This window comes from Macadamia integrifolia, chromosome 7 (genome assembly GCF_013358625.1).
Source record: "Macadamia integrifolia cultivar HAES 741 chromosome 7, SCU_Mint_v3, whole genome shotgun sequence".
In the NCBI taxonomy this organism is placed as follows: domain Eukaryota; kingdom Viridiplantae; phylum Streptophyta; class Magnoliopsida; order Proteales; family Proteaceae; genus Macadamia; species Macadamia integrifolia.
Window position 1 is genome coordinate 7,658,912 of NC_056563.1, and position 13,638 is coordinate 7,672,549.

General features: G+C 37.2%; 2 protein-coding genes across 11 annotated transcripts; both read right to left on the reverse strand.

Annotated features, from left to right (window-relative positions):
- Nucleotides 1–1,012: 1,012 nt before the first annotated feature.
- On the reverse strand, nt 1,013–4,346 carry LOC122083292 (3-isopropylmalate dehydratase small subunit 1-like). Its single transcript, XM_042651048.1, has 2 exons — nt 3,486–4,346; nt 1,013–1,321 (listed from the first exon to the last, which is right to left on the reverse strand). The coding sequence occupies exon 1, from the start codon at nt 4,268–4,270 to the stop codon at nt 3,503–3,505; it is 768 nt and encodes a 255-aa protein (XP_042506982.1). The 5' UTR covers nt 4,271–4,346; the 3' UTR covers nt 1,013–1,321; nt 3,486–3,502.
- A 1,308-nt stretch (nt 4,347–5,654) lies between these two features.
- Nucleotides 5,655–13,638, reverse strand: LOC122083534 (protein TIC 40, chloroplastic-like). Of its 10 annotated transcripts, none has more exons than XR_006141672.1 (7): nt 13,293–13,638; nt 11,063–11,149; nt 10,901–10,958; nt 10,688–10,755; nt 6,636–6,739; nt 6,464–6,511; nt 5,655–6,140 (listed from the first exon to the last, which is right to left on the reverse strand). XR_006141672.1 is itself a non-coding variant. In XM_042651376.1 (7 exons), exons 3-7 carry the CDS (start codon nt 10,902–10,904, stop codon nt 6,081–6,083), a joined length of 234 nt encoding a protein of 77 aa, XP_042507310.1. In that variant the 5' UTR covers nt 10,905–10,958; nt 11,063–11,149; nt 13,293–13,638; the 3' UTR covers nt 5,655–6,080. The 10 variants fall into 10 exon arrangements, 9 of the variants coding, with proteins under 9 accessions (XP_042507310.1, XP_042507302.1, XP_042507306.1 ...); XM_042651376.1 differs by having other exon boundaries at nt 10,738–10,755; XM_042651368.1 differs by lacking the exon at nt 11,063–11,149 and having other exon boundaries at nt 10,704–10,755; nt 10,901–10,956.

Sequence of the window (13,638 nt, forward strand, 5' to 3'; positions counted from 1 at the left end):
GGTGAACTTCACCACTTGGTGAAGGAAAACTGTCTCACATCTCTCAGTTGCTTCTAAAGAATTTATAGAAATATTTTCAAGTCTTGAACATGTTCTAAGGAAGGGGTTAAAAACACAAATAAATTTGCAATGGAATTATCAGAAAATGTCATTCATTAAACTTTGAAAAGTAGATGGGGCATTGGTTAAACCAAATGACATAACCAAGAAACTGAGTGGTTCCTCGTATGATAAAATGACCATCTTGGGTAAGTGCTCTTCGATCCGATTTGATGCCACTAGCCCGTAAATTGAACTTTATGTAATGTTTGTAAGCCAAGAAAAGAAAAAAATATAAAAAATATAATAAGACAAAAATTACAATTACACAATGATTTTTTTTTTCTCTAATTAAAATCTTTCTTTTCTTTCTTGGCTTCCAAACATAGCCTTAAGTAGAATTGTGACCAATGCAGCTCATCAAGCAACTCATCTATGGGAAATGTTTTCTTCAACAGTTGCTTAATTTAAGGCCCATTAATCCACATACATCCACATACTGGTCAGGCATATGCTCTTCCACTCCTAGATTCTTTCATGAAATCATATGCAGGCCTACACTGAGAATTCCCTTCAGTTTGAACCACCCCCTCCGTTGAAATTATAATTTAATGTGAATCCCATAACACTGGTCTTAATGTCCTTAATAAAATGGGATCCCAAAAAATGGGAAGAAAGCAGCTTTGATTAGAATCCTTTGAAACCAAGAGAGGAAGCTTACATTTTGTTAGATCTTGTTTTTTATGGGATATCTAGCCAAAACTGTATTCCTCAAATTCCAAATACATGGATGAAACACAATTATAGGCTTCATATTCTGTTTTATTGCTTCTTTTGGTCTTTTCTTTGCAATGCTTATTTCTGAAGGTCACATAATGGAGTAGATAAAGCAACATCCAAATTCAAATCCAATTACTGACAGAGAAAAAGGAAATTCCAAATCCTGTGTCCATTACCTGAATAATCAGGCATGTCCTATAGAAACCATCAGATTTTATTGCTACTCAAGCTAAAATCAAGTGCAACAAATGCACCTCAACAGTTCAATAACATAAAGTTGAAAAATCTAAATCTGGAAGTTCCACATATAAACTAGAACAACAAAACACAGCATTACATAAGCTGAACTCCTATTTACTTCTCAATTAAAGGAAAACCAGCTCCATTACGAATGCAAGGCTGTTACGGAGAGGCTCTCAACCCAAGGTTTTGAAAGAAAATGACTTAAATCCACTCATTGCTTATACATTCATGATTCTGAGAATCTTGTAATTTCCAAACCCTGCCAACAAACAATTGATTTAACTGAATCCCAATAAACAGCCAGCAAATCAAAATAATTAAAAGCTATGGTATAATAGCAAGGACTAGCACACAAGAAGACGAAGAGAAGGACAGACTGGTTGGGGGGGGGGGGAGTTTCATATTCAGGTAACACAGGGTCAGCTCCTACACATATCATCCAAGAATATTAAGATGTCAGTCCTTAGCTCTTGGTCTTGGTAAAACTGTCTTAATTTTACTTCCATGAAATGCATGAATGGCTAGAGGCCAGCTTCTAGTGTCATGGGGGTTAAAAAGGGTGGTTCAAATAAGAACATTATTGTACCCACCATTTATACAGAGAATTTTAGCCAACTATGTATCAAGAACTCTTTCGTAATCCTTCGTTTCATAGACTCATCCCAAAACACTGACCATGTCAGATGTCAGAGCCATCCAATAACCAGCCATTGGTCTTGGAATCAATCACAAACATTGCTCTTTCACCAATAATAACTAATATACATTCACTGCCCTCCCCCCAAGGTTGTGGAATGGACATGCAATATAATGTGAATATTTATTAGAAGGTCAGTGAAACTTTTATAACTCTGCTTGTTCTAATTTTACTAGCCCTTTAAGACCTAGCTATATTAAAAGGCCTTCTGGCAAAGAAGCCAAACAACTGCTAGTTTATTTATTGAAATAAGTATTTTCTTGGTATTAGGAGCAGCAAATCCTAACCCTTGACCTGCAACCTCTTCTCCATCCCAGTTACTGATCCTTATGTGTCACCATTCAACATGGAAGACATCTCACAGTCAAATTCCTCACCATGTTCATGTTATTCTTTGACACACTATGACACTAGGTTCATCTATACAGCAGGGAGCAACAACAAAAGATTAATAGCCAGCAAAGATCCTGAAGTGGTAGCCTAGCAGAACATTTTTTTTGGGGGGTGGGGTGGGGTGGGGATACTTCTATGACGAGCAACATAAGCTGGATCAATTTCTTTATGTTAACTTATGATTCTTATATCATTCGAAGTATTGATTTTCCTTTTATTGTGGGTTTTTTTAACATATTTTGGTTTCTTCAGATTCCAATTAGATTATTTTCAGGGTGGCCGCCTTAGCTGGGTATCTTTGTTTTTAACTTCCTAATGATGGTAACATAGGGTGGGAATCTAAGATTGAGTTGTAAAGGATTTACTATTTCTGGTATGGTTATGAGATTTTAAAAAAAAAAAAAAAAAAAAAAAAAAAAAAAAAAAAAAAAAGATGAAAGTTAAAGGGAGTCAATCCCTCAGTTGGAATTAGTCTGCTCTGTTTGGTTACTAATTGCTTCTACTTCTGAATTTCTGTCCATTTACACCGAAAACGAAGTTTCTTTTACTGGTGGTGCTCTTCATAAAATTTAACTCAAGTTTTTACAGTTAATTTACTGTTAAGTCATGATCTGCCATAGTTCTTGGAATGTTACTGTGACATCTATAACGAGGACCCCATAGTTCTAGGAATGTTACTGTGATATATATAACAAGGAGCCCATAGTTCTTGGAATTTTACTGCGATATTTTATAAAACAAGGAATACCCCACTTTCTTGCTTTCACTTCTAAACTAGAGAACCATCCAGTACTGCTTCCTCCCACCTTTACCAATTAGCAACGAAAAATTATCTCATCCCAATTCCTCAAGAAAAATATCCAGGAAGGTAGGAAACCTGAAAGAACAGGAAAATAATATGCTTTGCCCTAACTGCACAATCCAAATTCCTTCATAAGAAAATACATTTCCAATATATCCTCTGTCTTTACTCTTTCACTCAACTCAGCTCAACTCAACGAAGCCTTCTCCGAACTAAATGGTGTTGGCTACATGAGTCTAATTCTTCGTTCAACCCAATTTGAAGCCAAATTTATTCTTAAACATATCCATATCTCTTTCTAACCACTTCTCCCAGGTAATCTTCGGCCTACCCCTTGTTAAACTTAAGGCATCTTTAATCTTAGCACTAATGCCTCATCTACCTTATTTCTCCAGATATAAAACAATTGATAATCTTCAGGAATGCCCAAATCTAACATCATTCAGAGAGCAAACGACAGAACAATAACAGCAATATTAACTAAAACTAGCCAAATAGAGAGAAAATATCGCAAAACATAAGAAACTGTACCAGATTTCAGGTCGAAATCAGGCGGATGGGATCATCCCAGTCTTCCTTGCATAAGCAAAAATCCCTCCAGCTTCAATGACAGGTCCAGCATCTCCAATATGCTTCAGCTTGTACTCCTTCCCGGTCGTGTGATTAATTAACCGGCACTCAGCAAGCTCAACAGTAACAACATCTCCAGTTGAACATTCCTCACACAACCTAACCTCTGATTCCAATGGATAAATCTCCCCTGTAGCAACCGAATTCCTAAAGAATATCCTCGCGTATGACTCTGCCACAACAGCCTTTACCCCAGAGGCCCCAAGCGCTACAGGGGCGTGCTCCCGTGACGATCCACAACCAAAATTGTCACCAGCGATGACAATAGAGTACTTAGACTGGAACTCCCCAGGCTCCACGAAGCGAACTGGGTATGTAGAGGGAAGGCCAATGAGGGCATAAGAGCCGAGCTTGCGGTATTCATCAGGTTTGGAAGGGACAAGGGTGAGGTACTCGGCAGGGATGATTTGGTCGGTGTCGATGTTGTCACCCACCACGTAGCAGAGGCCATGAAAGTTGGCATCGGTTGTAGGAGATGTGATGGGAGAACTAGTCGTGGTGGCGGACAGAGGGATAATAGGAGACTTTGACGAAGATGTAGATAGGTGTCTGAAGGAGCTTTTCATCGAACAGGTGATGGGGATCACGAGATTTTGACGTGAAGGAATACATAGTAAGGGAGATTGGTTTCGTAAAGAGATTAGCGTTCTGGTCGAGGCTAAAGTTGTTGATGCCGCCGCCGCCATGACCAAAAGCTTTGAAGGCTGCAGTTAGGAACAGAGCAAATGTCTCTCGCTTGATGGTGTCTCTGTTCTTTACGGACTTATAAAGGAGAGGATTCACATTTCACAGTTAATGTTTTCTTTTTTTGGGAAAATATAATTTTTCTTGGTAGTTAAAATAAATTTTCGGGGTAAAATATAATCATCAATGAGTTTTGGGAAAATGGTCTCTATGGGTAGCGTGGCCTCACCTAGACACATTGGGCGCAAAATTGAAAAAATGACTCTCCAATTGATGCTTCATGGTGTGTTTCCATTGGTCCCAAATCTCGTAAAAAAATATTAACGAAGATGAAAAATAGAAATTGAGTAACACGGATTTGTCAAGAAAAAAGCGTACATGTATTTAATACTTTTTCGGTTTCTCCTTTAAAAGTATGAACCAAAAAAAAAAAAAAAAAAGGTGATGATTCCTAAAAGGTAGTGTAGCACCTCTGCCAATTTAGGCCAGTGGGAGAGTGCACGAAAACATCAAAAGGAGAGGTATTTCCGTCTTTCCGTATTTCACAAGGGACCGACAGTTATTATGCCTCCTCTGAGTAGGCACAAGGCCAAATTGCCTATATATATATATATATATGGAGATGTTTTCTACTAAAATTCTATTGAATATATAATATTTAAGTGATATTTCACATAGAACTAAAGTGGGATAGATGAGATTGGGCTGTGCGATTGAAGTGTTGTGTGATTGACATATCTCTTTAAAGCTTAAAGGAAAAATCCATAAAAAGTTGTACGGTCAACTATGATATATGTAATAGAATGTTGAGCAGTTAAGAAACGCTATATAGATTAAGTATTTACAGTAGAGATGAGGATGTTGAGATAGATGTATTGCAAAACTAGAAAAAATAAAGTAAAGAATGACCACATTAGAGTTGATTTGGGAGTTACCCCAAGAAAGTTATCTGAGATAACATGGCTATGTTCAATGGGGCCTTGGGATGAACCAATAATGAAGAGTGATGTGATTTAGTTTCAAAGAACCAACAAACAGAGCTAGAGAAAACTAAAATGACCATATGAGTAGTAAGGAAATACATGCATGGTTTAAATCTAATCCCAAATATGACCTCGAATAAAGCTTATTAGTGGGCAAAGAAAGATCCATGTAATCGATCCCATTTAGGTGAGATTTTACTAAATTGTTGTTGTTTTCTTTTCCTTTGACTATTACTATTCTAACTCTATCTTGCATGGATTCATGTAGCCGATCCCATTCAATTGAGATAAAACTAATTAATTGTTGTTGTAGTTTAACTTAGCTTTCCATTCATAAATTCCCAATCAGGCATTCGTTTAGATTGGACAGTCCATTAGCTCAAATGTAAAGCATGACATGAGGTGAACTTTTAACAGAAGGATTTGTAATACAAACAAATGGCTGTTCACATGGATTGTCGAATGCAAACAGAAATCAGAAAAACTTGTGCTATCACAATCACAGAAAAACTTGAAGCATAGACTATAGTACAGCCTAAGACAGTAAGATGGATGCATCTGTTTGATTTTCAAATGAGATACACAGGACACCTTTAGCACTGCTACCAGGTAGTGCATTCAACTGCACAACCAAGACTTGGTGCATAAATACAATTTAGAAACCAAGGAGGATCAGCAAATGAAGAAGCCACCTTCATCAGAACATCCAGAAACAATATGAAATGTGCACATTTCTTTTAACACCTGGTGTCATGAGAGAAAAATGCACCTCGGCACATGGAAATGCGGAAGTAGGGCAGGAATACTTGGTCTGGAAGAACTGGGGAAATCAAGATGAACCTGTCGCCCCAGGGAAGAGTTCTGCTATTTTGTTGAAAACATCCTTAACCTGATGCAAAAAAGATGGCCATAATGTGAAGTGAAGAAAGGAAAGTTAGGAAACCATAATCTGATTCTTAGTCAGCTGAAAATGGTCATAAAAAAAATATTACAATACTATAGTTGTCTTCATGAACTGTCCATAAAAGCTCCAGAATTAAACCAGAAATGGAGTTTTTCTTGTAGATAGTGCCCATACACCATATATTTTACCAGGTTTGACAATAAGTAACAACTGGATTAACAACCAGGACATTTGCTATGAATAAAATCCATTCAATCTAAACTAATAGGGTTGTTTTACATGTTTCACAGCAAGAGTTAACTGCTCACCTCCTTTTCATTTTGATATTTAGCTACACTCAGAGGATTCTGTGAACACTGCAAAAGTAAATGATGGTCAGCAAGTTTCACATGGAGAGAGGGAGAGAATGGGGGGTGGGGGTGGGGGTGGGGGTGGGGTGGGGGGGGGGGATGATCTTAACAACTTTAAGTAGCTGCATACATCCATGATGGCAGCTTGCACTCCTGGATTTTGAAACGCCATAGCAACTTCAGGGTTGGCCATAATTTTTGAAATGACTTCTTCAGGTGTAAGACCAATTTGGTCTGTAGAATAGAAGGTACACAAAAATCAAGGAGAAGGAAATGTGAGTCACTTGATTTAATAACTCTAAAGAGGAAAAAAATAAATGCAGGTTCATGAGAACATATTTGTCACCAACCATCATGCTACTGAAGACAATAGAACAAACATAGCATGCTAAGAAATTTTGATGACGGATCATAATCAAATGGATGTCAAAGCTATTCGGGCGGCTTTGTCCAAGATCGATGGTGGCTCAAGTAGAACCATGATTATAGTCTTATGACTCTGCACCATGTCTTGCAAAATAATTATATAAGCACCTAAAAGAAAGTATGTGCGCCACCAAGAGTCTTAAGAATGCCTATCCAAAAGGCTCAAATTTCTTAATAGTCTTTTTACTATTTCTTTGAAAGCTACAATTTAAGGCTCCATTTGGTTGCAAGGAGAATTTAAAGGGAAAGAAAGTGAAATTTTCATATTTAAAAAAGAAATGTTATGTTTATAATCATTACCCCATGTGAGCCAATGTGATTGTAGAAACCACTGAATTATTTTAACCATATTTAACAATGATACATTTTACATGTAATTTGTATTTTACATATTATAGTAAAGAGTTTTGGATGCAAAATAAAGTGAAATTTTATAACCAAATATGGAATGTGATTTGAAGTTAACGATATAGTCACACGGGGTAATGATTACACACATTTCTTTTTTAAGTACGAAAATTTCACTTCCCTTCCTTTTTGTTAAAGCTCTACGGGCAATTCAGTTCTGTCGAGCTTAGCTTATTATTACAAGTTTATTTCCCTACATATAGGAGTAGCCTGCGATAGGTAATAATTCACTATTGCAGGCTGCCTCCAACACACAAGTTCGGTAGTCTCTCTTTCTCTTTGTTTTCTCTTGGTTTGATTACTTAGATTCTGGTTTATAACACCTTTGATTCCCCTCACACCAAACATAGCCTAAGGGAATTTCATCCATTCAGAGCTTATTTTGGAAGCTTGTAATACAATTGAAGACCCAACATCATTTTAGAGGAGCAAAAGAACTCTTACTTTCTTGGCTAGAACTATTTCTGAAAATTAGATGGTACCAAGCAGTCCATGTTAGAATAATTAAAAAAATTGTACAATGGGTGAATCACAAGAGAATAGCAGAGAAAATTAACATTTTGATCCAAATTGACCCTAAGGAGCGCTTTCCATCATTTCTATAGTCTTTCTATTGAAATATGTTGAAGTGAGCAAAAGATGGTCGAATTTTGGTCCTTCATGTGTCACTACATCATTTCAGTCATTTCTCCAAAACTAGGGTTGCCCCCATCTGGGAACCCTGGGGAAGAGGATCAAGTTGGCCCTTGCGAACATCTTGATGCACTATCTCTCTTCAAAATGCGGCAAAAGGAAGGAAAATCCATGGTCTGACCCCATCGTCTCCACCCCGTAGGAACTACGAGATCACCCCAAGGATGCCTTCAATTTCACCAAAATATTGCGTTCCTTTTCACCAAGAATTTCATTTCCAAACAAGTCGAAAGTGAAATATTTCACTAATTTCGATCAAAATCTTGGAACATGGTTTTTCATCACTTCAACATTGAATTACAAAGTGGCTGAATTTTCTCAACTCAGTTGACTGCTACTCCCATCTCTTAGTGTGAACCAACTAATCCACTATAACAGGCAAAGCACATAAAGAAGGTATAATAACAATAAAATAAAGGCCTTTAACTAACAACCAACTAGTTCACCTTAACTTGAAAAGCCCATAATATAAGATATAACAAAATATAATATAATAAGTAAATAAAGGACTTAAACTCAGAACAATAAAAAATCAAATCCAAACCCTTTAACCGCAACTTGACATCTAGGTTAAGCTTAGCTTTAGATACATAACCACACATGTAAACCAAGATTCCTCTCCACTGCCCTAAACCCTAGCAAACCATTAGTATCACCTCCCACCAAAAAGAAAAAAAAAGGACATTTTGACACAAGAAGTGAAATTTCCGTTTTTGACACGAAACGTCGTTTCTGGAACAAAAACGTTACCACACACAGCCTAAATGTGACTCATGCGGAGGTAGTTGTATTATTTCTAAAACAATTTCGGGTACAAATAAAGGGCGAGATTATTACAAGTGTCCGAAAAACACTTGTAATTTTTTCATGTGGGCGGATTAGTTAAGATTATGCGAATGTGGGAAAGGTCAATGTAAGGTCAGAACATAAAAAACAACAACAAACTACGGTAAAAAATTTTGGTGTTGTCCAACCTCTACTAGTGTATGATATACATACTTTGTCTTCCTTTTTAATAAAAATATCTATTCATTTGATTTGCGTTAAACAAATGGAAATTTAATATTAAACAATACTATTAAAGAGGGAGACATAGATGATGTTGCCCATATGATTAAATTTTGGTGGATGAAATGGCGAGGTGCATCAGGAGTGCTATATGACAAAAGAGTGCCTATTAAGCTAAAGGGAAAATTTTACAGGACAGTTATTCGGCCAGCTATGATGTATGGTTGTCCTCAAGTTAGATCACAACATAGGCTTGATCCAAGGAAGGAAAGGGAGTACAGCTGAAAACCTGGGACCGCAATTGATCAAACTCCACATTCAGTTCTGCTATAAAGTCATAGACCCAAATCTTGTCCTCTCAAATTCTAAAATCCAATGACATTTACAGGAGTGGTAGGAGTATACTCCTCATAAAAGTCCAACTCAACTCATAGTAGTACTATGACAATGTGAGCCCTCTCTGCCTCAGGTCACGAACCATCTAGCGTAGTTTGAAGACTTAAGCATCATTCCCCGCCTGGGAATAAATATCCTGGACATACTTCCAGATCTTCACAACAGAGTTAAAAAGGAGATAGTCACATGAAAGTTTTGGCTACATGGAGTTGACAAGGAAGGCTATAACTAGAGAGTTGACACACTCCCACTTGTCAATCTCAAGGCATGTGGTCGAACACTTCGTGGTTCCTGTGAGGTACTCATAATAGCCACGGAACTTAATGGAGATACAAATCAAACATGACCACATAAGGTAGTTTGTGCCATCAAGCTTGATAGCACAAGAAGAAAAGGTGGGAAGGATTGATGTGTCTCCACCACTAGAAGCAAAAGAGCAGATAGACATGGTTGCAACTCAACGGGGGGCTTTGCTAATGGAAGAGGCACCATCCAGAGGTAGAAAAAGCACAAAAAAAAACTACCAAAAAGACTACCAAAAATCAAGAAAAAAACCTGGAATAAAAAACCCAAAATTCGAAAAAGGGTGAAAAACCCTGACAAATCGATTTAGGGGAGATCTCTGAAACAAGTCTTGAGAAGGTAAAGTTGCTAGAGCATAATACTACAAGGATAAAGAGCACCAATCGCAACCAACATCAAGATGATCAGAGCATCAAGCAGGGAAAAAGCACCCTGGCATCAAAAATCAATTTCAGGGGAAAACTGCTGAAAAAGTCGATGGAGATGGGACTGGGTCAGTCAGATCATTGTAGAAAAGAGTCTGAGAGCCAGGAAAGAAGGAGATGGAGGCTAGTGACTCCCTTGGTGGTTTGAGGAACTACCACCGAGAGAGAGAAGCAGAAAAAGAGAGATGAAGAGAAAGAGATGGGAGGAAACCCTTTGGATCAAAAGGCTCTGACACCATGTTGGATGGGGTAATGACTTGTGTCAAATATGACACTAGCCCTCTTTATTTATAATAATGGAGAGAAAGATCTAGAATATAACGACCCCATTTGGAATCTGAAACTTTCTCTGAAACCCATTATTACAACAATACTAATGCTTGTACTCTGCAATAACGGATGTAGCATTTAAGATTCTATAGAAGATGTTAGGCAGCAATCATTAACTGTGTTACATCTCTTATCTGTTAATTTTTTTCATTACTAACACAAAGAAATTTGATGGAACATTAATAAAACTCACCAAGACACGGGCGTACCTCGCAACAAGGTTAAAGAAATAATCACACTCACCTTTAAGTATGTTGCCACCTGGTACATACCATTCAGGTTGTTAAAATAAAGCAAGAATAAAAAAAGACAAAAGACACCAGATGTAATAAGACAGGATTTTACATCTAAAGATAATTAATGATACAAGAACAAATAGAATACAACTGATCATTAAGCTTCTCACCCATGAAAATAAAGCAAAGAGTTCGATGCCTACTCCGATCCAGAAGAGAGGAGATCCTCTAGAAATATTATCAGAAGATTAAGAAGATTATTTGATCCATGGCAATGATAAAGAGAATTATACACTTGTATCATCAATAAAATAACAAGTATAAAAATTTACATGGAAGATGAGGGGGTGGCACAGAAGGCTGAGGATTGATGCAAACTGAAGATGTTTCACTGCTGCCCACACCTAGTTTCTCCAACACTGTAGAGTATGATTTTTCATTTTTTTTTTTTAATAATTCACTCAGGAGCAGAAAACAATCACATGTGCCATATGTGTGCATGCACTAATGCAAATCAACAAGCATTAGGGAATCCTATAAAGCCTTGCAGTGTGCATGATCATCCTCACAGGAGAGTCACCAATTATGTGATCCTTAGAAAAGCACACAGTCCAAGAGAAAAATAATTAAATATGGCTGGTCGTGTAGCCTTACAGTTTGGGGTTTTAAATGATATAAGCTACAATTTTAATGAGCTGAAGTATAAAGTCTGATGAGTAAGTTTGGTAGCCAACGTTTTTTCTCTTTATCTCTTCTATTCAAAGTTGATGAGTCAAAATAGGTTACTTAAGAGTTCAAGTCAGGGCCTTGGCTTATATTTGTGCATGATTAAAATTTGAAAGAACTACATTAAGTTGAAGATTGAAGAAAATCCTAGGCCACGGATAGGTAGATTTGAGCTCCTTCTTACATGATGAAGAAAGTCACATCCACTGTGGATATTATAAAGAATATTTTGTTATTCAACTTGGACATGGCAGGTAGAAAATGATGTAGATGGATCGAACCACCCAAAGAACCAGCCCGGATCTGGCCTAATCTGGGCCAACCTTGGGCCAGCTGTGCAGCCAATTACCAGCCCTCTTGGGGCCATCAAACCAGTCCCTTTGCAGCTTCTAACAGCCCCAACTGGAGCCTCTAGAAGCCTTCCTATTTGGCACCATCAGTCCAGCTGTCCATCACTCAAACTTTTTTTTCTTTTTTTCCCTCCTGCATTTTTCTGTAACTGATTAATCGATTTGTTTATTATTCTTCTTCTTTCATCCTTTCTAACAAAATAGGTAAAAGGAGGTTCCCTCAGTATCCAAGGCACTGTTAGAGTTGTTAACGATAATTTTTTCTGAGTTATCAATATGAACTGTTTAGTTTGAATCTCAATTGCTGACTTGCTGTGTGGATTATTACAGTTGATATACAAGTTTTTTCTGATGGTTTTTTTTCAAATTTCTAAGCAGTTTATTGGTGTTCTTTGTCCTTCACTTAATGTTGAATTTTTTGTTTTTCTATTGTTAGTAATTATTTAATAATATTACCTGTAACTAAGATATATTGGAATTATGAACTAACATGCAGAGTGGTAGTGTTAGAATATTCACGCTGTTGACATCCAGTTTTCAACCTCATGGAACCTCTTGAAAATCTTACTTCCAGGAATTTGATATTTCAAACTCTGTCTTGAGCTTGATATATTGTTCATGATTGTCAGAACTCAGTTTTGAACTTCTAATTTAACTTGCTATTTGGCTATTTGGTCTACTAGTCTGCTAGATATCACGGGAAGAAGGAGCTCATAGTAAATTGATTGCAACTGTCTTTTGTCATTCAGATACTCATCCGCAAGCTGAATCTTGGACCGGAGTCAGGTTCTTTTCCACCTAAGAACAACTTTGAATTGCCATTTACCATCTATATGTGATCTTCGAAAAGATTGCAACCTAGTTGAAATCAGTACCCCACTGAAAAAATGGAGGATTTCCAAATGGAAGCAACTCAAACATTGTAGAATAGTGAAACTGGATACCGAACTTCGTATGTTTCCATGATAATACATTAAACTTTTATTTCTATCATCTTATAATCAGATTGTAAAATTTTCTATTTTGTCCTCCCTACTGCAAACAAATTCAATTTGCACCCACCAAAACAGAGTCAACTATAATTTTCAACAAGTAAAAATCCCCATTCTAAAGGCTTATTGTCCTAAACTGTCGGCTTCAAACCCATTCCCCAATAAAGCTGCATTATCCAAAATACAAATAAGCATTCTCAAAACCCATATTTAATTCCCACCTATTATGAAATCATTCAACTCTTGGAATGCCATATGAATCATCCCCATTCTATCAACCAAATATCAATAAATAATAGAATAGTCTCATTGCTACACTTAAAATCGACTGTTAAATATACTTTCCAGCAAAACGCAGTAGAATTCGAGATGGTTTCATTGTTAAACATCTCCTTTTGCATAAAACTGATACTGGAATATAAACTGAAACCATTTATCGCCACAGGTAATCAATAAACCAGACCCAATTAATTATATATTTAGAAAGAGTGTACCCTTTTTGGGAAGTCTTCGGGCTGAGCCATCGTAACTGCTCTGACCAAGAGCTGAAACAAAATTTCTGGTTTTGGGTGTGCCTTCTCTTATCTTTCCAGATGGCTGGGGGAGGGCGAAGAAGCGTCTGCTCGAGAGGCCACTAGGGTTTGGCAAAGAGCCTAATAAGAGGTATTTTGAGGGAAACAGAGAGAGATTTTCCATTCTTAGTTGCAGACGGAAAGGCAAACGAAGAGAGAGAGAGAGGAAGAGAGAGGAAGATTTATAAGCTACGAAAGCTCTCTTCTGCTCTTTCTTCTGGAGGTTTAAATGCCATAGGCGTAGTAGTCGCCCAAGTCTTGAGAGCAA